A 23,615-nucleotide genomic window follows, 5' to 3' on the forward strand; every position below is an offset into this window, starting at 1 on the left:
TGGTGAGCTAAATCCCCTTCCCTCCTATTTTTTATTTTTCTTTTGAGACAGGGTCTCAATATGTAGTTTAGGCTAGCCTTGAACTCTATATAGCCCAAGCTGGCCTCGAACTCTCGGTGATCCTCCTGCCTCAGCCTCCTGAGTGCTGGGATTACAGGGGTGCCTCCATGCCCACCATTGCCTTGGTTCTGAGACCTGATGAAACACTTGGTCTCCTCCACTGAAGGCTGCCAGCTGTGTCCAGCCTGAGGCTTGCCTTGATTTTCTTTTTTGTTCCCCTCTTTTTGAGTGAAGAAGAATTTTCTTGGGCTTCATATAAGAAATATAAAAGATCACTTCTTGGCTTTTTGGCTAAGATCAAGTGTAGAAATATAAAACAGTTAATATATTTAAGTAACAGAACTTTCTTATAAAAATATTTCTATTATAACATTTAAAAAGTGTAGGCAAACAAAATATGTCCACAGGTTGTACATGATGGTCTCTAGGAAATTGTCTTCTGTCTGAGTCTCCGGACTGTAGACCCATCTGTCTTCTACTCACTGTGCTGCCCTTTGTGATCTCTAAGAGCAAAGGCTCAGATTCTGCTCATCATCAAAGAAAAGAAAAGAGATTTCAGGGACCTGAGTATCTTATGGTTACAAAAGAACGAAGTCCTGATTATGGCCTCATGAGATTTTAAATGGGCTCAGGAAGAACAAACACCATAACCAAGTCGAGCTGTTGTGAAAGACAGGGTATTTATGATGTTATCCATTACTCTGAACACAGTCACCTGGGTTTCCAGGTGATTGGCCGAGGCAGCTCTTCATGGCCTGGGCCCGACTTGTGCTTCTGTTGATAGCGTACCTGATGCTCTTTGCCTTTCTCTGACTGCCAGGTTTCACCTGATGGAATTCATCTGAAGTTAATGCTAAGGAGATAGGCAGAGACTGCCCCAAGACTTAGTGGGAGGAAAATGATTAAACACATCTTGCAATAGTCATATTTCAGGAGAATGTTTAATAATGGGAAAATAGTCACACTATAAGATTAAAAAGGGGGATTCTGAACTATTCCATATTCTGTAGCATGCACGAGCCCAGTCTTGTCCCTAAAAGGCAGGAGCCAGGGAAGCCAGGTATACAGCTACACAGAAAGGTGGACTTAATGATACTTACTTTGGAATTAAGATAACAAAGATATGCCAGGGATTTAGCTCTGGTGTCGCTGCCTTCCTTGCAAGCACAAGGTCCTGAGTTCGATCCCCGGTACCAAAAAAAAAAAAAAAAAAAAAAAAAAAGATAACAAAGATTTTACCATTGTCTTTATTACTTTTAGTATTTCACATAGTAAGTATTGTATTTCACCATCCAAATGATTTATTGATGCATAAATTATATCATGGCTTATATTTTCTTTTAAAGTGATCTTCTGTGTGGTGTGTGTGCACGTGGGGTGTACATAGGAGGGGTGCACATGTGAGTCTGGGTGAAGTTAGAGGGAGTCGGAGGAAACAGTGGCCAGATGTGGATAAGTGGAAGTGGAGGCCTGGGGTTTCCTGTTCCCCACAAGTAAATGTTCATACTGTAAAGCTGTGATAATTCATAAGTATTACTTTTAGAACAAAATTAATTAAAGATATAAAAATCTATGGATTTTATGAAATGTCTTTCTTTACCTTTTCGAACTTTTTTTAAGAAAGGGTCTCACTATGTTGCCTAGGCTGGCCTTGAATACCTAGACACAAGTGATCCTCCTGCCTCAGCTTCCCAAGGAGCTTAGACCACTGTGTCCAGCCTTGGAAAATGTGTCTATGCTTTTTAATTTAAAAAATTAAGACTTTAAAATTTTGCATTTTACATATTTGCTCTTTTATGAAAAACAAAAATAAAAATATGGGGTGTAGTTAAATAAAACAAGTATAACATGATCACCTATGAACAGTGAGTCATGTTTTATCATGTCTCACGGTTTCTAAAGCACATCCTTAGGTTCACTTGACTCTCAGCCACCTCTCGTAGAGAAGCTGGAATCAGGAGCACCCAGCTCCACAAGTGCATGACTGAAGCAGCGCAGGCTCTTCAGAGGCTCCGCTGGGCATTCTGGAGAGGCCCGAGAGGAAGCAGCTGTGTGGGCGGGGCCTGGGGAATTTCCCATTACGTAAGCCCCTTTTTACACTAGGTTTGTGCCTGTCAAGTGCGAGCTACAGGAAAAATGTATGCCTGCAAAAAGCTAGAAAAAAAAAGAATTAAGAGGAGGAAAGGTGAAGCTATGGCTCTGAATGAAAAAAGGCTCCTGGAAAAAGTGCATAGTAGATTCGTAGTAAGTATCTTCTTTTGGTCTTCCTTGTATATTGCTCTATTAATGGTAGTTTTTATATGTATATGGGAGAGAGAGAGAGAGAGAGAGAGAGAGAGAGAGTGAGAGAGAGTGAGAGAGTGTGAGTTACTGGGTATGAACCCAGGCCTTCATGCATGCGAGGAGGCAGGTACTCTATCACAATGCTACGCCCTGGCCCTTTTAAATTTGACACCGTCTCACTAAGTTACCCAGGCTGGCTTCAAGCCTGTGACTCTTTCATCTCATCCTCCCAAGGAGCTGGGATCACAGGTGTGCATCAGTGCCCCAGCTGTTGTAGTCCTCTCTCACTTGAGCACTGTGTTTCTGCACTGAGTTTGTGTGAGGCTTTGCTGTTTTGTGCTGGGAACAGTCTGTTTTTAGGAGCAGCCCTCTTCCTTATTGGGGCCTTACGGGTAGATGTGATCCTGCTGCTAACTTGTAGTTTCTTACAAGTCCCTGGCTGCCCACCATCCTGGCCCGCTCCATCCCACTTTGTCGCCCATTGTTCACACCTCCCAGCTCACCAAGGACTGTGGAATTTCCTGCACTGCCTGGGTGCTTACTGGTGACTGTCCTTCCTGCCCCAGGGCAGCCTATTACTGGGCTGCTCTGGCCTCTGGGCGACCTGCTGGGGAGCACTGTGACTTTGATGTGCTTGAAGGTCCTTTCTCTAGGCCTTCTCTTCTCTGACCTAAGTTTGTTTTCTGTCTTTCTGCTTTTTCTGTTTGCTGCCAGAGCTTCAACTGCCACACCCCACTCCTGAAACCTCCAACTCTACCTTCACTGTTCCAGGGAAGGCCTGAACATGGGGTGGCTGGCGTGAATGAGGAGCGATTTCAGGCTTCCTCTCCAAACCTAGGTTCCCTCGCCTGGGTACATGTTTCCTGTAGCATCTACTGCAGCATGAAGGCTGGCTAAAGGGAAAGTGTGAATGACAATTTATAAAATTATCTGCAGTGTTAGAATTATCTCCTAGAAGTCATTTAGTTCTCAGTGTTAAGGTCAGTGGCTCTGTGCTGGGGACAAAGGTTCCAAAACAGCAAACGTCCCGGAGCACCTGAGTTTCACAGCATGGGTTTGTGTGCATGGTCAGTCGAAGCCCTGTGCACTTCTGTGAAAATAGTTCATAGAATGAGCTCGCTTGGAGTTGCTTTAAACTTATTTCTGTTGCTACCTTGAAACACAGAAATCACAAACCGAGCTTTAGGAAAGGGACATACATAGTAGTGATAGCTCATTCCATCTAAATAATCTGATTTCTGTATTCTTGGCATCTCCCAAGGAACCTAGAAATGGTTTCTTCATCTTTAATTCTGTTTTTCCTCTGCTTACAATGGGACAGAAGCTCTGACCTGTGCCCAAGTCGTGTCCACTCCCACCAGTCCACACAGCAGCAGCGTGGCTCCCCAAGCTTCCTGCCCCTGCCTGCATGCGCAGTACCAAGATACTGAGGAAATGTGGTCATTTCAGTGGCTGCTGGACTAGCTTTTGATAAAACTCAGTGCCCATTCATGGTTAAGATCTAGCTGGGTACAGTGAGGCACACCTATAATCCCAGCTGCTCAGGAGGCTGGGGCAGGAAGTTTGCAAGTTTGTGCCCAGCCTGGGCAGTTTAGCAAGACCTTGTCTTGAAATAAAATGTAAAAAGCTGGTATGTAGCTATATGCAGAGCTCTAGGTTCAGTCCCCAGTACTACCAAAGCCAAACAAAAGTCTCTAAGCCAATGGTGGCAGACCTGTGGCATGAGTGCCGCAGAGGGAACACAGAGCCCTGTCTGTCTGTTGCCCCAGCCTCGTCCCAGTAGCTGACTGTTTGGATTTGATTACAGTGCTGGTACTTTGCCATAGATAAGTGGGTTTGGGGCTGGAGTTTGGGTGCTTGGTCTCTAAGAGGTTCGCCGTCCTCTAAGCAGACTAGGTTTAGAAGGGAACCAGCTCTCCTGGGCGCCCTGTAATCCCAGCATTCTGGAGGCTGAGGCAGGATGACTAAAGCCAATTTGAGGCCAACCTGTGCCACACAGTGAGTTCAAGGCCAACCCAAACCACATAGGGAGACCCTATCTCAAGAAGAGGAAGAGGAGGAAGAGAACTGCCTTAATAAAATCTTTAGCACTGACAGACAGGAGTGCTGTCCCCTGAGACCCAGAAGGAGGTGAGGACACCTGCTGTGTTAGGTCAGAGGCTCCAGCCTGTCAAGAAGATGAGGGAAAAGGGAGGGAAAGGGATTATGGCTGGAGTAAGGAGGAGGGGTAAAAAGACTGTCATTCCCGTCCCACGAGATGATTGTCTGTACCTGTCCACACTGGGTGACCAGTTGCTTTAGCCAGTGATCAGCTGTGAACCAGCCAAGAGCAGTTGCAAAATGAGAATTTTATTGATACTATTTACAGTAGCATGAAAACATATCAAAGCCTAGGAAAGATCTAACAAAAATATGTAAGACTCCTACCCTGAGAGCTGTGAAATGCTGTTATAAGGAATAAAAGGCCAGGATAACCTGAGGAGACCGTATTCCGAATGGAAGACTCAGTGCTGTGAAGATGCCGCCATTCCCAGCTGATGTGCAGATCAAATGGAGCCGCAGCAGGGAGTGTGTGTTACTTGACAGATAAGCAACAGAAGATGCTCAAATGCTTGGAAGGGGTAGGGCGCAGTGGAGGGGTGAAATGATTTCCTAGTATGCAGAAGGCGCGTATCTTTGGCTAGACGCGGCGGTACAGGTGTAGTCACAGCTGCTGGGGAGGCTGAGGCAGGGGTTTAGGGCCAACCTGGCCAATGTGGTGAGACCCTGTCTCTTCAAACAAACAAGCAAAAACTTGACAGACATTTCACAAAAGAGGATCCAAATGACTAGTAGGTTGTGAAGAAGTATGAGAAGTAGCCTGCGTTTGCATATACAGAGAAACACAAATTAAAACCACAGTTAGGGGCTGGTGTGGGCTGGAGCTAGAGTGCTTACCTGACACTGTGAGGCCCTGGGTTCCATCCCCAGCACTGCTAAACAAACAGCCAAACCCTGCACAGTTGTAGACCACTGTACCTCTGCCAGCACAGCCTGGCTAAGAAGGCGACCGCACAGCAGTGTCGTAGGCAAGGGAGGAGTAACACAGCACATGGCTGGGGGTGCAGCTCTCATGCAAACGCATGCTTTGCATGTCAGCTCCAGGGTGCAGGACTGAGCTCAGTGTGTCTGCAGGAAGCTTTGCCACCCACTCATGGGGCAAGCTCTGTCCTTTCCATGCACAGCTGCGGTAAGGTCTTGGACAGGTAAAGGTGCACGAGGTGTGTCTCCCTGCAGCCTGTAGCATTTGGGTGCTTGCTGTGATTGTAAGTCTAACAGATCATTCAAATGTTGGCAAACAGATCATCAACTAATGAGCAGGTTCTCTGTGTTTTGTTTTTTGTGCTATTGTGTTTAGGTTAGCTTAGCCTACACTTATGAAACCAAAGAAACCTTGTGTTTGGTGCTAACCATCATGAATGGAGGGGACTTGAAGTTCCACATTTACAACATGGGCAATCCCGGCTTTGATGAGAAGAGAGCTGTTTTCTATGCTGCGGAGGTGTGCTGTGGCTTGGAAGATCTACAGAAGGAAAGAATTGCATACAGGTAAGAACGCTGGACTTCCCGCCAGCTTCTCTGCATGGGGAGGGGGCAGCTGAGAGCCCCATTGCAGCCCCCAGGTGTCTGTCACACACTGGGATGTGGCCAGTCAGGGAGTGCTTTGGCCGTCTGTTTAGTTTCTCTTTAATCCTAATCAATTGTCTTCTCGAATCAGAAGTTTGTTTCTTATATAAGTTGATCAGATAAAGATACAAGAAAGCTCTTTTCCAAGCTTCTGAGTTATTTCAAAAGTTCTAAAAAGGATATTCACTGTGTCAAAGAAAATAACATTATTTTTAAAAAGAAAATAACATTATTAAATGTCTTTAAATAGTATTTTCTTTTATTGCACCTTAAAATTAAGTAATGAAAATCAAATTAAATGGAATGGTTCCAATTAATGTAATCCGTATAATTAGTTTTGGGAGAACAGTTCTTCCATCTGTCCCTTAATTTCTGGGGTTCCCATGCTCAGTCTAAGCCCTGGTCTTGCTGGTCCTGCCCTGCTACATCTTGGGCTTCTCTTCACCTTGCCCATCCCATGGGCAGGTGTCTTAGTTCCTCTGCTTGTTGCTGGGACAGAATACCCAACACCCACAGTTAGGGGAAGAAGGTTTGTTTGGCTCACAGTAGAGGCTTCAGTCCCTAATCGGCTGGCTCCGAGGCAGGGTGGCAGAGGGGCATCAGAGAGGAGAAACAGTCCATGGCAAGGCCGAAGGTAGCAAAGCAAGCAAAGGAGAAGACAGCCTCTTTCAGTCCCTTGTAGTATGTCTGGGCTTACAGGCTTAGGGCAGGGCTCAGTTGGTGGATTGGTTTGGTAATCACCCACCTTAATCCCAGCATCACTCACCCTACACTCAGCTGCCTCTGAAAAAGCCACCTTTGACTACATGAGGCATCTTTTCACCTTACCCATTGCGTGGGCATGTTAAATATAATGGGATGCCATCATGGCAGTGAGGCTGACATGGCCCCGCTGTGTGTCACTGAGCAAAGGGTACTTGCTGCCTTGGCCACCCTTCCTGTGGAGACCAGTGGCCACCTGAGTGTGACCCTCCTCCCGGGCTGCACTGCGGCATCTGCGGATTGGCAGTGGTGCTTAGGGCAGCTGGGTTTTTGCCAAAGGCCAAATGTGAAATCAGAGTGAAATATAAATTATTTGAAAACAAGATATTCTTCTGAAGGGGAAAAAATAGTTTTAGATATTTTTAGTCTTTTGGCTAGGGCTAGTGATTGAGCGCTTGCTTGCCTACTGGGCCTTGGGTTTAACCCTTGTACCTTTACAGTGAGCTACGCAACACAGTAACTGCCACTCATCACAGCCTTCCTGATGGAAGACATGGTCTCACCCAGAGCCAGCAGGAGCACAGATGGGATTGGTTGGGACTCCTCTGTGTACATGAAGATGCGGGCTCAGAGAGCGAGGGCCACACTGCCTGTCTGACCCCCTACCTGGGGTCTTCCAAAATGGGACATTTTCAGTGGAGTGTGTGTGTGTGTGTGTGTGTGTGTGTGTGTGTGTGATGCAAGGGAATGAATTTAGGGCCTCCTTCTGAGCCACATCTGTAACCCATTTTATTTTACTTTTCATTTTGAGACAGGCCCCCACTAATTCTAATCCCCTGCGCCATCCCCTGCTGTGGGACCCCACAGCATCTCCCTGTCACCTGGGCTCGAACTTGGGCCCTTAAGCCTCCCAGAGTGCTGGGATTACAGGTGTGCACCACCACACATGACTGGTTGTTGAAATTTTAAAAAATATATTGATGATGAGATTGACCTAGCTTCATCAAGGGTTAATTGCTTTCTTTCCCTCTTACTGGGATGTGGACTTAATCACTGAACTGTCTTCAGGTCTGCATGACAGTGCAAAGCAGTTCATTTTGAATTGTCACCATATATAAATTGTTTGCTGAGGTGAATCCTGTAGATTTTTTTTTTTTTTGTACTTAGGATCGAACTTGGATCCTTGTGCTTGCAAGGCAGGCGGTGGCACCACTGAGCTAAATCCCTGGCCAGTGTAGATTTCTTGACTTGCATATTGTTGTCACGAAAGCCTATGACAAGCAGCCGGGCGTGGTGGCGCACGCCTGTAATCCCGGCATTTGGGAGGCTGAGGCAGAAGGATCACTGTGAGTTGGAGACCAGCCTGGGCTACATAGTGAATTCCAGGTCAGTCTCAACTATGCAATGAGACCCCATCTCAAAAAAAAAACAACAAAAAAACAAAAAACAAAGAAAACCTATGACAATGTGAAGGGCTCACAGAGTGGTTTTGCAAGCCCTGATATGTAGCACATGACTGCAGTACCGGCATTCTGGGAGGCTGAGGCAGGAGGATCTCAAGTCAGAGTCCAGTGTGGGTAATTTAGTGAGACCCTGTCTCAAAATAAAAAATTAAAAGGTTTGGGGATATAGCTCAGTGCAAAGGCCCCAGGATCAGTTCCCAGTTACTCCCCCCTCCCAAAAGTGACCTGTTTTTGTCTGCTATTCTGCTCTTCTGGTTACTGCTTGTCACCATGGAGACATCTGTGGACCTGTGGTCATTTCTGCCGGGCACTTTGGAATCACAGTGCTGCTTCTACATAACAGCCTGTTGTTTCTTCCCCTTCAGAGACTTAAAGCCAGAGAATATCCTCCTGGATGACTATGGTAAGTGAGTCAGCCTTTTGCGCCTAGTGGTAGACTCAGTACAGGGACTTGGTCAGAGGTTAAAGTGCTTGGCCAGTTGATGCAGAATGGAAATAGCAACAAAGGAAGTGTGTGTTTTTAGATACAATATTTGTTAAATACAATATTTGTACAGCATTGTTATCGCCTGTATTTATGCAAGAAGCAGAGATGGTTAGATTTTCAGTTAAGAGTTTTTGAAGCATATGAAAGGAAACTCAAAAGTAAGAACATTTACCCTCCAATTAACAATTCTTGGGGCCAGGGATTTAGCTCAGTGGCAGTGCACCTGCCTGGCAAGCGCAAGGTCCTGAGTTCGATCCCCAGTACCAAACAACAATTCTTGTTGTTAGCCTACATCTTGCTTTATTCCTTCAATCCCTGTTTTCGTGCCCTCCTCAACACTGGTGCTGCAGTAAAGAAGCATATGAATAAACGAGGTCCTTAGGGTAAGTCCAAGACCAGTGACAGCTGTCCTCAGAAGACTGCTCTCTAGGGTTATTTCATGGGAATTCTACACATGCTGGTAGCTTCCTATGTACAAGACATTTGCACATAGTGTACTTCTCCAAGTACCTTCATTTTATTATTTCCCTGACTGTGCCAGAAAAAAAACCTTTATATCACTTATGTATAGTTATCCCTATATATAAAGCTACTGGTACTCCAACAGGAATTATTTGCTTGCTATTTGTAGTTGATATACTCTTCAGTTTATTTTTATACATGTATCTGGCAGTTCTAAAGAAGCACAAAAATAAGTACAGTGCTTCTGTCTTATCTAGTTGTTGCGTCTGATTAAAGAGCTTTCTTAGGTGTAAATCTAATTTCCTCCTGTTAGTGAAACAATGCATCGTATGGAATTTTTTTTGTTGTTGTTGTTTTTTGTTTTTTTTTTGTACTGGGGATTGAACTCAGGTCCTTGCGCTTGCAAGGCAGGCCACCGAACCGCTGAGCTAAATCCCCGGCCCGCATTGTATGGAATTTTGCTAAATATGAACAACTTAAATGTTATTTTAGATTTCAAGTTTCCATAGTATGAGATGCTGTGTTTTCATCTGTGACTTTCAAGAGGATTACCCCCTTGCTAATGTGCTGAAATGCCATTACTTCTCCCCGTGATCTGTGCATTGTGTTTGAACGCTCACAGGACACATCCGGATTTCAGACCTTGGTTTAGCCCTGGAGGTCCCAGAAGGCCAGATGGTTCAAGGAAGGGTTGGAACCGTCGGCTACATGGGTAGGTGACAGGCCACCACAGTGGTCCTCATGCTTTCCCGCTCAGCACCCAGAGAAGTTCCAGAGGGCAAGGAGCGGTCCCCTGGTCTCCAGCCCCCTTTACAGACAGGCAGTGAGGCTCATGGAGGGCTCTGAGCCTGGGGTCTCTGGATGCGAGGGCAGAGCAGAAAGGCCACGGGGGAGTGGGCCATGTGGGCCCCTGGGAAACCACCCTGTTCTGGTTACTCCCAGGCTCTGTGGACAGGGCTAGTGTCCCCCTGGTGGCCTCTTGGAGCCCTGCAGGGAGACCTTGTCCCTGTTCCTGTCCTTCCTGGCTTCTGGGGTGTTCATAGCACAGGTGACATGGTCACCCCCGTGTTTGTGCAAGGAGCAGAGGATCAGATATTGGTGATGCACTTGGGATCTGAGTGGAGGGACCACCCTCAGGACAGTCTTCCTCATAGCACCACTGTCCTTTGTCACATACCATGGGCCACGCAGCATTTTGGCTCCTCCAGGACAGGCAGAAAACATTTGGAGTTACAGCTTCATCGAGATAGCATCCACATACCATACCATCCAGCTTGAAGTGTGTAATGCAGCTGATCTTGTGTATTTGCAGAGTTGTACAACCATCAGCACTAATTTCAGAACATTTTTATCTCCTAGAAAAAGAACCCTACCAGGATTCATGATGACTCCTTATTTCTCCCTTCCACCCTCAGGCCTGGCAACCACAATTGATTTTCCATCTCTACAGATTTATATATTCTTTTTTCCTGCCAGTGCTAGGGATTGAACCCAGGGCCCTCACACTGACCTACATCCCCAACCCTTTTTAGTTTGGAGACACGGTCTCACTAAGTGGCCAAGTTGCCTGGCTGGGCTCACACTTTGTTTCGATCCTCCTGCCTCAGCCTGGGGTATGGAGTTACAGATGTGTGCCACCACGCCCAGATCTTCTGTTTCATATGAATGGACCCCTGTGGTATTTTGGCCCTCTGTGACTGCCTGATTTCATTCGACATAATGTTTTTAAGGTTCATCCGTGTTGTAACAGACATTAAACTTACAATGTATTATTTGGAATTAATTGTAGAAAAATTTTAAATGAAAATTTAATTACATTTCCTATATTTGTTATGTAGCTCCAGAAGTTATCAATAATGAAAAGTACACATTTAGTCCTGACTGGTGGGGACTTGGCTGTCTGATATATGAAATGATTCAGGGACGTTCTCCATTCAGAAAGCCCAAAGAGAAAGTCAAGCGGGAAGAGGTGGAGCGGAGAGTGAGGACTGACACTGAGGAATACTCGGAGAAGTTCTCAGAGGATGCCAAGTCCATCTGCAGGATGGTGGGTTGGGGTCCCTGGTGCTGGGGACCCTGTGGCTGCTCAGGAGGGTAGGTGCAAGCAGTGCCCTGCTCCGGAAGCCCTGCCCAGCACGCAGAGCTTGGGCTGGGAAGCGCACGGCCCGCTGTCCCCTCCTGCTGACCATCTGGGCTTCATCTCTGCACTAAAGGCAGCAAGAGATGTCCCAGATCTGAGCTGGGGGGACTTCATTGGGTTTCTGATGAAAGCAGAGTGAAACCAGATGGCGCTGTTGAGAGGAGGAGTGGTGCCAAAGTTATTATTCAGTCTTCAGAAAATAGCCAAGAGTTGTTTCGTTAGCCGACAGTGTATGGGATGAAACCTAAAACCACCTTTCATTTTATTCTGTAATTTTGGTACCACGGATCACACTCACGACCTCGCACTTCCCAGGCAGGCACGATGTGACTGAGCAGCCCAAACTATCCTTTAATGTATTCTGAAATGGGAACATCATTGTCTCTGTCACTTTCCCCTCTGAACCAGTGCCAGGACTGTAGACATCATAGACACTCTGATGCAAAGGCCCATGGTGGGCCTGCCCTATGGTGGTGCTGGGCAGATAGGCAGAGCTGCAAGGCTGCTGTGAGCACCTGTGCCATGGGGCGGCGGCAGAGAGGCCAAGTCCTGGCCCGCTGGGCACAGACTGAGCAAAATCACTGGGCTCTGCACACCTTGGAGCGGACCGTTTATACCACCTAGGCCTGCCCAGGTGCTGAATCGAGAGAAGCTCCCTTTATTACTTACCGTAAACCATTTTTATATCACATTTAAAAGGATTAGTTGAGTATCTCAGTTTCAATCACTGTGCTAGGTCCTGGGGATCCAGCCCTCTGCCCAATCCTGTGGCAGGGTGCTAGGGGTGGGGCAGAACCCAGAGGTTGGCATGTGGTGGCACAGGATGGGCTGGGCTCTGGAGGATGGGACGCCAGGGGCTGCAATTTAGACAGAGGGGCAGGACTGGGGACAGAGCACTGGCAGGAGGGAGGCTGGTACAGACTTCGCAGCAGTTCAGCTCAGTGGGGGTGGCAGGACAGGTGTGAGAAGTGGTCAGATTCTGGGTAGATCTGAAGGCAGAGCCTGCAGGATTCATCAGGGTGGAGGGGAGGGGTCAGTGCGATGGCCAGAGCAGACGCTTCTCAGGGAGGAGGGCAGGAGCCAGCACAGCGGGGCTTCTTGGTCCTCAGCCTCTGGGCACAGGGGACAGGGAGGTGTTGGAGGTATGAGAGCAGAGGAGGTGTGTGAAGGACAAAGTGGAGGAGGCTTCTGCCACTGAGCATGTATTGTATTCTGGTCCTGCTCAGCAGATGGTCACAGGCTCCAGGGGAGCAGGACTGGCACCAGGCTAGGCCAGCTCTGGGGTGTTTGGCTGGTGCTGGTAGGAGGGGTGTCCGGAAAAGGCAGGTTTGGTCAGCTGTCCTGTTGCTGAGACACAATACCCAAGGGCCACAACCTACAGGGAGGGCCCATCTGGCTCATGATTTCGGAGGATTCTGTCCAGGGGCATCTGCTTCCAAGGCAGGGACATCACGGTGGAAGAGGACAACATAGTATGGGGCTGGGAACCAGAGCAAGGGATGGTGCCAGAGAGGGAGGACCAGGGACCAGATACAGACCCCAAGGTCACCCCTACACCACTACCTGACACCTAGAGTTCCTGGGCAGTCCTGGTCCGCTGGGCAGCTCCCAAGCCCATCCAATTGACAGACACCTACCCAACTGTCACAGGAGCGAGTGGGTGCCTTGGATCCTGCGGAGCAGAGTCAGAATGCCTGGAGGGACACACAGGAGGAAGCTGCTTGGGATGGGGCTGACAAGGTCCTGCTTCTGGTCCTGAGCAGCTGAGGATGTGATGCAGGGAGAGAGTGGCTTTGGGGGCGGGGGAGAGGGAGAGCGGCCAGGTATGGGTGCCCTTCATGGGTGGTGGAGTCACCAGCAGTTGTACTGGTGACCGTATGAATGGTTGAGACTGGACTATAATTATTCCAGTCTTTTTTTGTTTTGTTTCCATATACAGAGTTACAGGCTCATGGCTTGACTGACAGCAGTTCACAGCATTCTGATCAAGCTCTGTTTCTATTCAGCTTGATACATGTAGCTGGTGGACTGCAGGGATATAAACAGGTACAGCCTGTCCCTAATGAGCTCACAGCTCAACATTAGGCCTAACCCTGACAACAACAAAGGAAGAAAAGCAGAATTTGGTGGGTGCTACAGACAAGACAAAAAGAAGGGCTTAAAGGTTTACAGGATGAAATCCCATTGTGCCGCAGGTAGTGTCCAGACAAGGTGCAGTGTGTGTCGTGAGCAGGGGCAGGAGCTTTGGAGTCAGCTTCCTGTGACGAGCCTCAGTCCTTCAGGGAGAGAACTTCAGTACCGTGAGATATACAGGCCAGGTGCTGAGTGCAGGTCCCAGTCCTCACAGCTGCCATGGCGGGAAGCAGCTGGTCCCTGAGGGATGGTTTACATCCAGCCAACAAAGTGGACGCAGGCAGCTTGGAGAGAAGACAGGAGGTGCTCCTACAGGGCTGGGCGTACGCCTGGGCCAGGCAGGGTGTGCACCATTAGTAGGCCTTGCCCTTGTGCCCTCCACGTCCTGTTAGCTGGCCCACGTGCCATCCACACATCTGTAGTAGGAATGAGCCAGGTGTGGTGTAGGGCGAGGGTGTTAGCTTGTGGGCAGCAGAGAGAGGCAAGAAGAGGAAAGAGAAGGGCTGGCTCTTTACAGTAGGTGGCAGCAGGAGACCCAGTGCCCAGACACAATCCCGAGCTGCCTGGTCAGGCCACATCTTGGTGCACATGTGCTGCCATAGCAGAATCTCTGAGTAGGTAATCACCAGAAACGTCCCACTCACAGTCTGGAGCCTGGAAGCTGGGGCAAGGTGCTGGCAGGCCCCGGGGTCTGGTGAGCGCTCGAGTTCTGACTCATGGCTGCACCTTCTCGCTGTGGCCTCCCATGGTGATGGGGCAAGCACGCTCCCTCGGACCTTGGATAAGGGGAATGAATCCTGTTCATGAGGGCTCTGTCCTCTTCACCTCCCAAAGTCCCCACCTGTTAATACTGTGGAGTTGAGGATTCAGTTTGACATGCGGCTCTTGAGCCATGGCAGTCCTCAGCTTGGGGTTTTGACGGCACACAATGGCATCTGAGATGAGGAATAGTATTTGGCCTTACACTTAATTCTCAGATCTGGTTTAGATTTACAAAGCATGCACATAATGAAAGCATTGAGTAGTTGTTATTGAGCGCCTACTCTGCTGAAGTGCTGGAAACACAGCAGTGGCTGTGAGAGCCCACAGACCCTGCCTCATGAGGCTTCGACTGGAGTAGGTGCATTTACCCAAAGGATTGTTTGTATCAGCAACGATGAATGTCACACGGGCCTGTGCAGGGTGTTTGCGGCTGTCCTTAGGGAGGTGAGGAACCTGATCCAGTGCAGGGCAGGGGGCTCAGGACTCTGCCAGGCAGAGCTTTGTAGACATGGCCCTGGGGCAGGCATGACAGAGCCCAGGAAGACAGAGAGCTCAGCCTGAGGGTGGAGATGGCGTCCAAGTGCGGCCTCACCTAAGCGGGACCAGACTGCCTTCTGGATATGGAGACTCTGGCTCATTTTCAGAAAAGCCACGGGAACTGGGTGTCCATCTTGGCCTGGATCAGCAGGTTCCTCTATAAGAGGCCAGATAGCCAAAGCATCAGTGGGCGTTGCAGGTCCCCGAGGCAACTTCAGGGCTGTTGGTGCCTTGGCTGTGTAACAACAAAGCCTTACTTGGGAGCAGGCAGCTGGTGGCATGTGGCCCTGGGCTCTAGTTTCCCAGCCCTGTCTTGGCTGTATGTGGAATTTCGGACCTTTAGTGTGTTGCTTTGCCACATGACTGCAGGGTCTAGCAGGCTGGTCCTGAAGTCCTGGGCTCAAGCAGTTCTGTGCCTCAGCCTCATGAGTAGTTGCAGTTGCAGGCATGAGCCACCACCTTCAGCAGCATGACCCTTTTGGATTGGTAATTGTGATAGCTGTAATTATGGTTTTGTTGTTATTGTTGTTGTTGTTTTTTGTTTTTTTTGAGACAGGGTCTCACTATGTAGTTGAGACTGACCTGGAACTCATATGTAGCCTAGGCTGGTCTCGAACTCACAGCAATCCTCCTGCCTCAACCTCCTGAGTTCTGGGATTACAGGCATGTGCCACCACACCTGGCTCTGATAGCTGTAATTATGGAGAAAGGCTTATTTGAATTTGTGTCATTTGTAAATATGTTTGTAAGGAATACTTTGGAGACACTTTCTATTAATTTTAAGAATATACAATTTCTAGAAAGAATTTTAATAAATTTAGCTGGGTGTGGTACTGCATACCTGTAATCCCACAACTTGGGAGGCTGAGGCAGGAGGATTGCCACAAGTTTGAGGCCAGTTGGGCTACACAGGGAGTTCAAGGCCAGCCTGAACTATATGAGACCCTGTCTCCAGAAACAAATGACAAAAAATAATTTTACTAAATGTTTGCCTTACCTGAGGCCCTTAAAGATCTGTTCAATGGGCTGGGGATTTAGCTCAGTGGTTTCACCACCTGCTTTGCAAGCACAAGGACCTGAGTGCAAAAAAAAAAAAAAAAAAAAAAAAAAAGATGTTTAATGAATAGATTAAAAATGTTTTCTAGGGCCAGGGATTTGGCTTAATGGTTCTACCGCCTGCCTTGCAAGTGCAAGGGCCTGAGTTTGATCCCCAGTACCAAAAAAAAAAAGAGTTTCTAATTATCTTTCTTTTTTTGTTACTGGGGATCAAACTCAGGACCTTGTGCTTGCAAGGGCAGGCACTGTACCACTGTGCTAAATCCCTGGCCCATTTCTAGTTATACTGTATAACAACCTTATGGTGGTATCTTAGAAGTCCTTAATAGTTTCTATTAATTTTTTTTACTTAAGGAATTAACTTAGCTAAATCCTTATTTATTGAGAGCTCAAAAACAAGTGGAGCCCTTCCTTGTGTGAAGCAGTGCAAAGTCCGGCAGTTAGGCCCGTTCTCTGAACCGGACGCGTGGCCGTGTCTGTCAGCTGCAGGTGCCCTCTGCTGCCCTAGCCCGTGGTCGTCCTGCACAGTGGCCTTAGGTCTTCCTCTGTAGCCTGACGCTGACTCTGCTTCTGCCTCACCTTGTATAGTTACTCACCAAGAATCCGAGTGAACGGCTGGGCTGCAGAGGTGATGGTGCTGCTGGGGTGAAAAAGCACCCCATTTTCAAGGACATTAACTTCAGCAGGCTGGAGGCAAACATGTTGGAGCCCCCCTTCCGCCCTGATGTAAGTACACTGCCCTGAGTCTCTGGGTCCCCAGGAGCAAACTTTTGGTTGAAGCAGATACAGAGTCCCCTACTCCATCATTGCTGCTTCTTCCTCTGTCCCCTGTCACCTTCGTAGAAGCCCTGTGGCTCAGGGCCCAGGGTTTGCTGTCACTGTTGCTGCCCTTCCCAGAGACCCATGCACCACCGCCAACATCCCAAGGCCTTTCAGGGCTGCATGTGCCAGTACCTTCCCGCCCTCGGTGCCGCCCTCCCACACGGCGAGCATCTGCTTCAGTATCTCCAGAGAGCCCAGCCTTGTCACTGTGTCTCCTTGTGACCTTGCTGTTGGGGCCAAATGAGTGCTCAGCACAGGGCCTGGCCTTGCTGGCATCTGCTGGGGATGAGGTGCATATTAAATCATGAGCAGATGAGTGAGTGAACGCAGCCTGGACTCTGTCCTGAACGGGCTGTGACACAAACTATAGAACAGCGACAGCGAACCTTTTAGAGATGAGCGCCCAAACTGCAACCCCAAACCCACTTATTTATCTGAGTGCCAACTCTGCAGTTAAACCTGAACACTGAGGTTTTAGTTTAGAAAAGCAACTCAGACATTAAAAGAAAAGCAGTAACAGAGCTTTCGATGATGCACTTAGCCCTCTGTGGCATGTGGGCCCATAGGTTCGTCAGCACTGTTCTAGACATTTGAAGATAGGGAATTTTCAGGGTTGATGGAGTGAAGATAGATGTACCATGACGATATTTTCAGCTGTAGGACTTGCCGGATTTACTTCATATAGTAAATCCCCGATTTATGAGCAAGTTTCATTCTGGGAGAATTGTTCATAAGTGAGATTCATTCAGAAGTCAAAAGTGAGTTATACAGTATACCCAAGAAGGTTTGTAACTCGAATGTTTGGAATTTGGTGACTTGACTGTGTTCATATTCCAGAATAGTAACTGTTTCCTAGTCATTTGGTGAGTGGCTGCTACTTGCCAGGCCCTGCTCTTAAGAATTAAGGCCACAAGGGGCCAGGGATTTAACTCAGTGGTTCACTGCCTGCCTCACAAGTGCAAGGGTCCGGGTTTGATCCCCAGGAATCCACCCCCCAAAAAAAGAAGGCCACAGGGAGAGTAAGCCAGGCCAGGCCTCTGTTCCAAGGAGCCCATACCACTGCAGAGACAGGTGGTAGCAGGCTGGCAGCACACCAGGAAGGTGCCATCTCAGGGAGGACTGCATGGCAGGGCCGTCAGAGGGACTGTGTGACCTTAGCAGGGCTGCTGGGCTTGGGAGCAGGGAAGGCTGTGTCCAAGGTGGGACATGTCCACAGTTCTGAAGAGGGGAGCATGCAGGGTAGGGGCGCAGGGCCATCCCTGACTGTCTGTGTCCCTGCAGTATGAGTTGAAGAGCCTAGGGGAGCCACAGCCGAGGTTTCCGGGGCAGGCCCTGCTGGTGTGGGCTGGTGTGGAGTTAGGGCCAGGGCTGGGCTCAGGTCACAGGGTGCCTTCCCTGGGCCCAGCCTCCCCACCTGTGGGGTGAGTGAATGGACAGCAACTGCCATGCTGCCTGTGACCACAGTGCCACTGCTTTGCCCCGGCGCTTGATGTTTGCATGAATTCTGGCAAGCAGGGAAATATCTTCTCACACCCTCAAACTGCCTCCTTCCTGTGCTGCCAACCTCTGTGCTCTGTGTTCTCAGCCAGGAAGCACATGCTGCTGCTCTGGCAGAAGGGGAGGCCCAGGCCTGGGCACCCCTGCATGGATGGCTGGCCTCTTGCAACTGAGAATGGCAGGGCCATGTTGGGATCCCAGGGAAGGGCTCTATAGACTGTGGAGACAAGCAGGAGGAAGGGCACCGGGGGCATCAGCGAGCCTGGCAAGGGCACAAGCACATTGTCACTTTCCCAGTTGGGAGCAGGTGCTTTGGAGGAAGATACCAGGCCCCTCATGGGTGCCACAGCTGATGGTTGCCGCGCCTCTGTAGCCCTCTGGTGCTGCCCTGTCCCATCCTTCTCCATCCGGGAACTGCAGCATCCGCTTTCCACTGAGAAGGGAGAAGGGGCTCTCAGGAGGGGCACGCATGTGTGCACGTGTGTGTGTGTGTGTGTGTGTGTGCATGTGTGAGTGTGTTTAGAAGGGGGACATTTCCAGAAAGATCTCAGGAACTGCCAAGTCAGAGATTCACCTTGTATGAATTAGGAGAATGCTTCAAAAGAGGGCGGTGACAGTGTATGGAGAGGGGAATGGCAGTGTTACTCATGGATTCTGTAGCTGACAGTTATGCTGCCCTCTCATAAGTTATACCTCTCTGTTCTTGGTATGCAGCCAAATGCTGTCTATTGCAAGAACGTCTTGGATATCGGGCAGTTCTCCGTGGTGAAAGGCGTTTACCTGGACACCACAGATGACAACTTCTATGCTCAATTTGCAACAGGGTGTGTCTCCATTCCCTGGCAGAGAGAGGTACAGGCATGCCCAGCAAAGCGGGTTTGTGCTAGTTCCAGCAATGACAACAGTATGTGTTGTGTGTATGCATTTATGTGTAAATTTATGCAAGACTTGTGTTGTTTTGTTTTGGTGTTTTTGAGACACGGTCTCACTATATAGTTTGGACTTGCCTTAAACTCACTGTGTAGCCCAAGCTGGCCTGGAACTTGCAGTGATCCTCCTGTCCCAGCCTTCTGAATACTGGGGTTGTAGGCATGTGCCACAACACCCGACTTGTGCAAGACTTTTGACCCTGGGCCTACACTACAGGCAAGCCGAGACCATACCAGTAATTGCCAGAGCACGGGAGCCACTCTGGTCTCGGTTACAGCAAATGGACAAGGCAGCCATCTTGCAGCCAACAGGACTCGCCACCCCAGTGGGGCCCTCCTCCCTCCGCAGCTGCTTTGGGGTACCATTGGAGGGAGGGAGGAAGCCACATTACAGATCCAGAGAAGTCAGGAAGCAGGACAGAGGGACTGCGGGGAAGGGCACAGGAGCAACAGGTTCTCTGCAGCACCCACCTGGGCCCGGCCTGGCTGGGAGCTGATGGCAGCAGGAGACCCCAACTCACCACGTGCACAGCTCCTCTGTCCTCTCTGTGTGCAGATGATCGAGTCTGGATGCTTCAAGGACATCAATGACTATGAAAACAGGCATCTGGAGGAGAAGTTATGTGCTCCAGCTCCGAGGCCAAAGAGAAACCTCTTCTACAGGTTCTTCAGAAGAATGGTAAAAAAGCGGTTTTTAAAAATATAATATGTGGGAGCCGGAGATTTGGCTCAGTGCTTCCGCTGCCTGCCTTGCAAATGCAAGGGCTCAAGTTTGATCCCTGGTACCACCACCAAAAAAACCCAAAAAACCAAAAACCAAAAACAACAGTATGTGAAAAATATCCTAAAGTAAAAGCATACTTTTAGTTCTTCTGATGCCTCCTATGGTGCAAGAGCCATGTGGTGCTTTTGGAGTTTGGGATAACACAGGTGGGGACCGCGGGGACCCACAGAGGGGAATGGTACACCAGCTCTGAAGTGGGCATCTGGTACCCTAACTGGGCACTAGAGCCAGCCTGGGAAATCAGCTTCCTGTGGGGCCACCCTGCACAGTGAGGAGTTTAGATCCTCCAAGCTGTGGTTGCTGAGGCTGCTGTCCCCTCCCCACTTGCACCAGGAGAGCGGGTTCCTTCCAGGCAGAGGCGTCACTCAGAGAGGACGTGTTGGAGGGGTGCTGGGCTCTATCCCAGCCCCTCTTATTTTTCAATTTTGAGACAGTGTCTCACTCAGTTGCCAAGATCGGCCTAAAACTTGCAGTCCTCCGGCCTGAATGCTGAGATTTCAGGCATGCATCACCACACCTGATCTGAGCACTACATTTAGAAAAAAAAGTTTTCCCCCAGTAAAACTTTTCTCCTCAGAGTGAGTGGACTATCCTGCTTTGTACCTGTCCCTTCTTGAGTTTATTCAAGGGTCATTCACCAGCATTCCATCTGTCTTTTCTCAGCACACAAAACACACTTATGTGGTAAGCCATCTCCCAGAGTGGCGGCTGCATAGCCACATCTGCTCTTAGAACTCGGGGTTGGTTCTGAACTTGCCAAATGGGCCTCCTCACCTCGTGAAGTGCAGCAAATCCCTCTTGGAACCTCCCTGGATGCGTGCAGTGGTGTGGGCACCAGGAGAAGCTGCAGGCAGTGGAGGGAACTGCTCTGTGGTGCTGGGCCAGCAAGCCCGTCCCTCTGTCCAGTAGCCAGGGGCTGTGTGCATCTGACCTGCATGTAGCAGAAGGGCAGAAGTATGGGCTTTGTGTGTGAAGGAAATCTGTTCCATTCCTCGAGGTTAGCGAGGAGAAAATATTGATGGCTTTTCTGGCCTTACAGTTGGTGCCCCCAGAAGTACATAGCGCACCTGCCATCATCCTGTGCCTTCAGGATGCCCAAGGCCTTCGGGGGAAATAGAGAGGAGACACCCTCCTGCCTCTGCCTGGCTTACAGTACCCAGTACAATAGGAGTGCTATGGAATTAGTTGTTATACTGTTTTTTCAATTTGTGTTTTTGTTATTTTTTTTATTGCTCTTTTATAATGTTTTGTTTGTTTGGTTTTTTTTTGGTACCGGGGATTGAACTTGGGTCCTTGCGCTTGCAAGGCAGGCCACCGAACCGCTGAGCTAAACCCCCGGCCCTGTAATATTTTTGATTCAGGGTTGGTTGAATCTTTGTATGGAAACAAGCTGTAGTAGATTCAGAGAGTTGACTGTGCACTTGAGGGAAGTCGAGGCAGCTAGCACTGGGATGTGCTGAGGTGTGGGCGCTCTGTGTTTCAGGGCTGCCTGGGGACCGGCCGCTAAGAGGAAGGGAGCCTACAGGATGCTGACCGTCACCTTGCAGACCTTGGAGCCCACCTGGTGCTAAGGCAGAGCCATGCTCGGTGTCCCACGCTGCCCATGGGTCCTAATAAATGCAGCCTGCAACACGGAGGGAGGTGTGCCCCTGCAGATTCTTCCACATCAGCCCTGCCTTGTGTCTTCACTAACACGACCTTTAGCAAAGGCCCCAGGGTACAGTGTGGTGCCAGAAGCTCCTGGTCTGAACGCCTGTGTGCCAGGGCTCGAGCGCCACATGTGGCAAGGTGGGGTGTGTGGGCTTGGGTATGAATGACAAATCTGCACCTGCCTAGCAGTGCCATGCACCCCATCTCAACGATGCGGTGGTCAGAGAAAAGGGAGGCTGGCCAGGCCTTCCTGTCCACAGGCCTCTCCCTTTGTCTCCCATGGCCATGGTGCCGTCTTGCAAAGGCCCACGTCTGCTCTGTGGCTGGCTCTGTTTTTCCCTGCACACAGCTCCCTGCCCCCTTTTCAGGGGTACATTTCCATGGCTCTGCCATCAGGGCTTGCCAGGTAGGTAAACTCTTGAGTGTGTCACTGATTGTGTAACTGTGCACTGTGACTTGCTGTGATGGTGCCTGGATCAGCCCTGAGGCAGAAGGCAGTCTGTGGCCTGGAGGAGCCCTGGCTGGGGCGCCATCTACAGAGCTGTAGGTCACTGGGGTGTATCCTCCCTCCTCCTTTCTTATTTCTCTCCCTCTCTCCTTTCTTTGCTTTTTATTCTTTTTTGCTTAAGCTACTGAGTTGACTTTTTTATGCCCAAGTGGAAGAGACTCCACTAACTAACCTAGGTGAGGATTTTTACAGAGACTAGTAGCTTTTTCACGGAACCCAGGCTGTCTGTCCTTTTTCTTTCTGACTGTGAGTGTGCACAGATGCCCCCGTGCTTCACTGTGCCTGGGGCCATTCTTCCAGGCCTCTGGCTCTCCCAGCTGGCTGTCTGGGTCACTGTGTCTGGTGTTGTTCTCCAGCCCAAGCCTTCTGTGTTATGCTGTCCCCTGCTCCTGCTGGGCCTGGGTGCAGGTCCTTGAGCCCTGCTGTGTTGTCATCAGTTCACTCTCATCCTGCCCCCTGCTACCTGTAGGGTAAGCTCTGTGGTTCTCCCATCGCTTTGGTGTGCTTCTGTTTGCTGCATGTCTTCCAGGCCAAGCTGAATGACAAGGCCGGGCATGGGGCATGGACAAAGAAAGAGGATTTCTAATCATGCTCTTCTAGTAAGGGACCTCTGGGCTGCAGCTGTGCTCAGGGGAGGACCATCTGTCTGCTGAGGTCTTGTCAGTGATCCTGGCCGCCTGCTGGTGGGGTCTGTCCTTCACAAGCCTCCTGACTCCTCCCAGAGCTGGAGCCTTTGCGAGAATTGAAGACCCAGTCATAGCCTTTGTGACACTCCTAGTCCAGCTACACGAGCCCCAGTCACTGAGGGGGAGAGGTGGTGAGTGCTGTGAAGAGCACACAATGCGTCAGGGGTCTGCAGAGGTGTCTGGACCCAGAGAAATGAAGCCAGGGCCTGGGAGTTGGGGCAGGCGATGCCCAGCTCAGAGACAGAGCTTCAGATGAGCAGAGCACACCCTGCATTTTAAAATCCTTGCTTGGAACTGTGGTTCTTGTGAGTTGACAAGGACTCCTGAACCTGTCAAACTCTCAGAGACCGTACAGAAAACAGAGCAGGAAAAGCAGCCTCTGCTCTGTTCCTGAGCCTGTAAAGGGAAAGCTCCCAGTGCTTCTAAAAAGCAAGTATAATAAATTGATACCAGACTCTCATTCAGACCTTATACAAAACTACATGCCAGTCTTTTATGAAAGTGTAGAAACCCTTCATAAAATATTTCCTAACAACACATTAAAAATATGACATCAAGCCGGGTGTGGTGGCGCATGCCTGTAATCCCAGCACTCAGGAGGCTGAGGCAGGAGGATCCCTGTGAGTTTAAGACCACCCTGGGCTACATAATGAATTCCAGATCACTCTCAACTACATAGTGAGACCCTGTCTCAGCCCCCCCAATATATATATATATGACATCATAATAGGTATGGTTTATTTTAGTAATGCATGGATGATTCAATACTAAGAAATTCAATAGCATAATAAATTATGTAAACAGAGCCAAGAGAAGAATAAAAGATCATTTCATAGCTATTCTAATGGCATTAGACCAAATCCAACACCCATTTTTTGATTAAAAATAGTCAATAAAGTAAATCAATGACTTCTTTAGCATGATAAGATATATTTATTAGCCCAGAAGGCAGCATTGGACATGATGAGGGTTTGCCCTGGGGGCATTC

General features: G+C 49.2%; 1 protein-coding gene across 6 annotated transcripts in view; it reads left to right on the plus strand.

The window, feature by feature from the left end:
* Grk4 (G protein-coupled receptor kinase 4) overlaps positions 1 to 21,307 on the plus strand; it is a 53,802-nt gene extending 32,495 nt beyond the window's left edge. For 3 of the 6 annotated variants that reach the window (XM_010641757.2, XM_010641760.3, XM_033758809.1), the window contains 9 exons: positions 2,164 to 2,304; positions 5,741 to 5,931; positions 8,540 to 8,577; positions 9,746 to 9,835; positions 10,962 to 11,170; positions 16,340 to 16,477; positions 18,785 to 18,922; positions 19,556 to 19,678; positions 21,267 to 21,307. In XM_010641757.2, the coding sequence (XP_010640059.1) occupies positions 2,164 to 2,304; positions 5,741 to 5,931; positions 8,540 to 8,577; positions 9,746 to 9,835; positions 10,962 to 11,170; positions 16,340 to 16,477; positions 18,785 to 18,922; positions 19,556 to 19,678; positions 21,267 to 21,290 (1,092 nt within the window). In that variant the 3' untranslated portion in view covers positions 21,291 to 21,307. Of the gene's footprint in view, positions 1 to 2,163; positions 2,305 to 3,057; positions 3,196 to 5,740; positions 5,932 to 8,539; positions 8,578 to 9,745; positions 9,836 to 10,961; positions 11,171 to 16,339; positions 16,478 to 18,784; positions 18,923 to 19,555; positions 19,679 to 21,266 lie in introns of all 6 variants that reach the window. The other 3 variants (XM_033758807.1, XM_033758808.1, XM_010641762.2) reach the window with 2 other exon arrangements.
* Positions 21,308 to 23,615: the final 2,308 nt, after the last annotated feature.

Source organism: Fukomys damarensis, unplaced genomic scaffold (genome assembly GCF_012274545.1).
Source record: "Fukomys damarensis isolate Sample0158 unplaced genomic scaffold, DMR_v1.0_HiC HiC_scaffold_35, whole genome shotgun sequence".
In the NCBI taxonomy this organism is placed as follows: domain Eukaryota; kingdom Metazoa; phylum Chordata; class Mammalia; order Rodentia; family Bathyergidae; genus Fukomys; species Fukomys damarensis.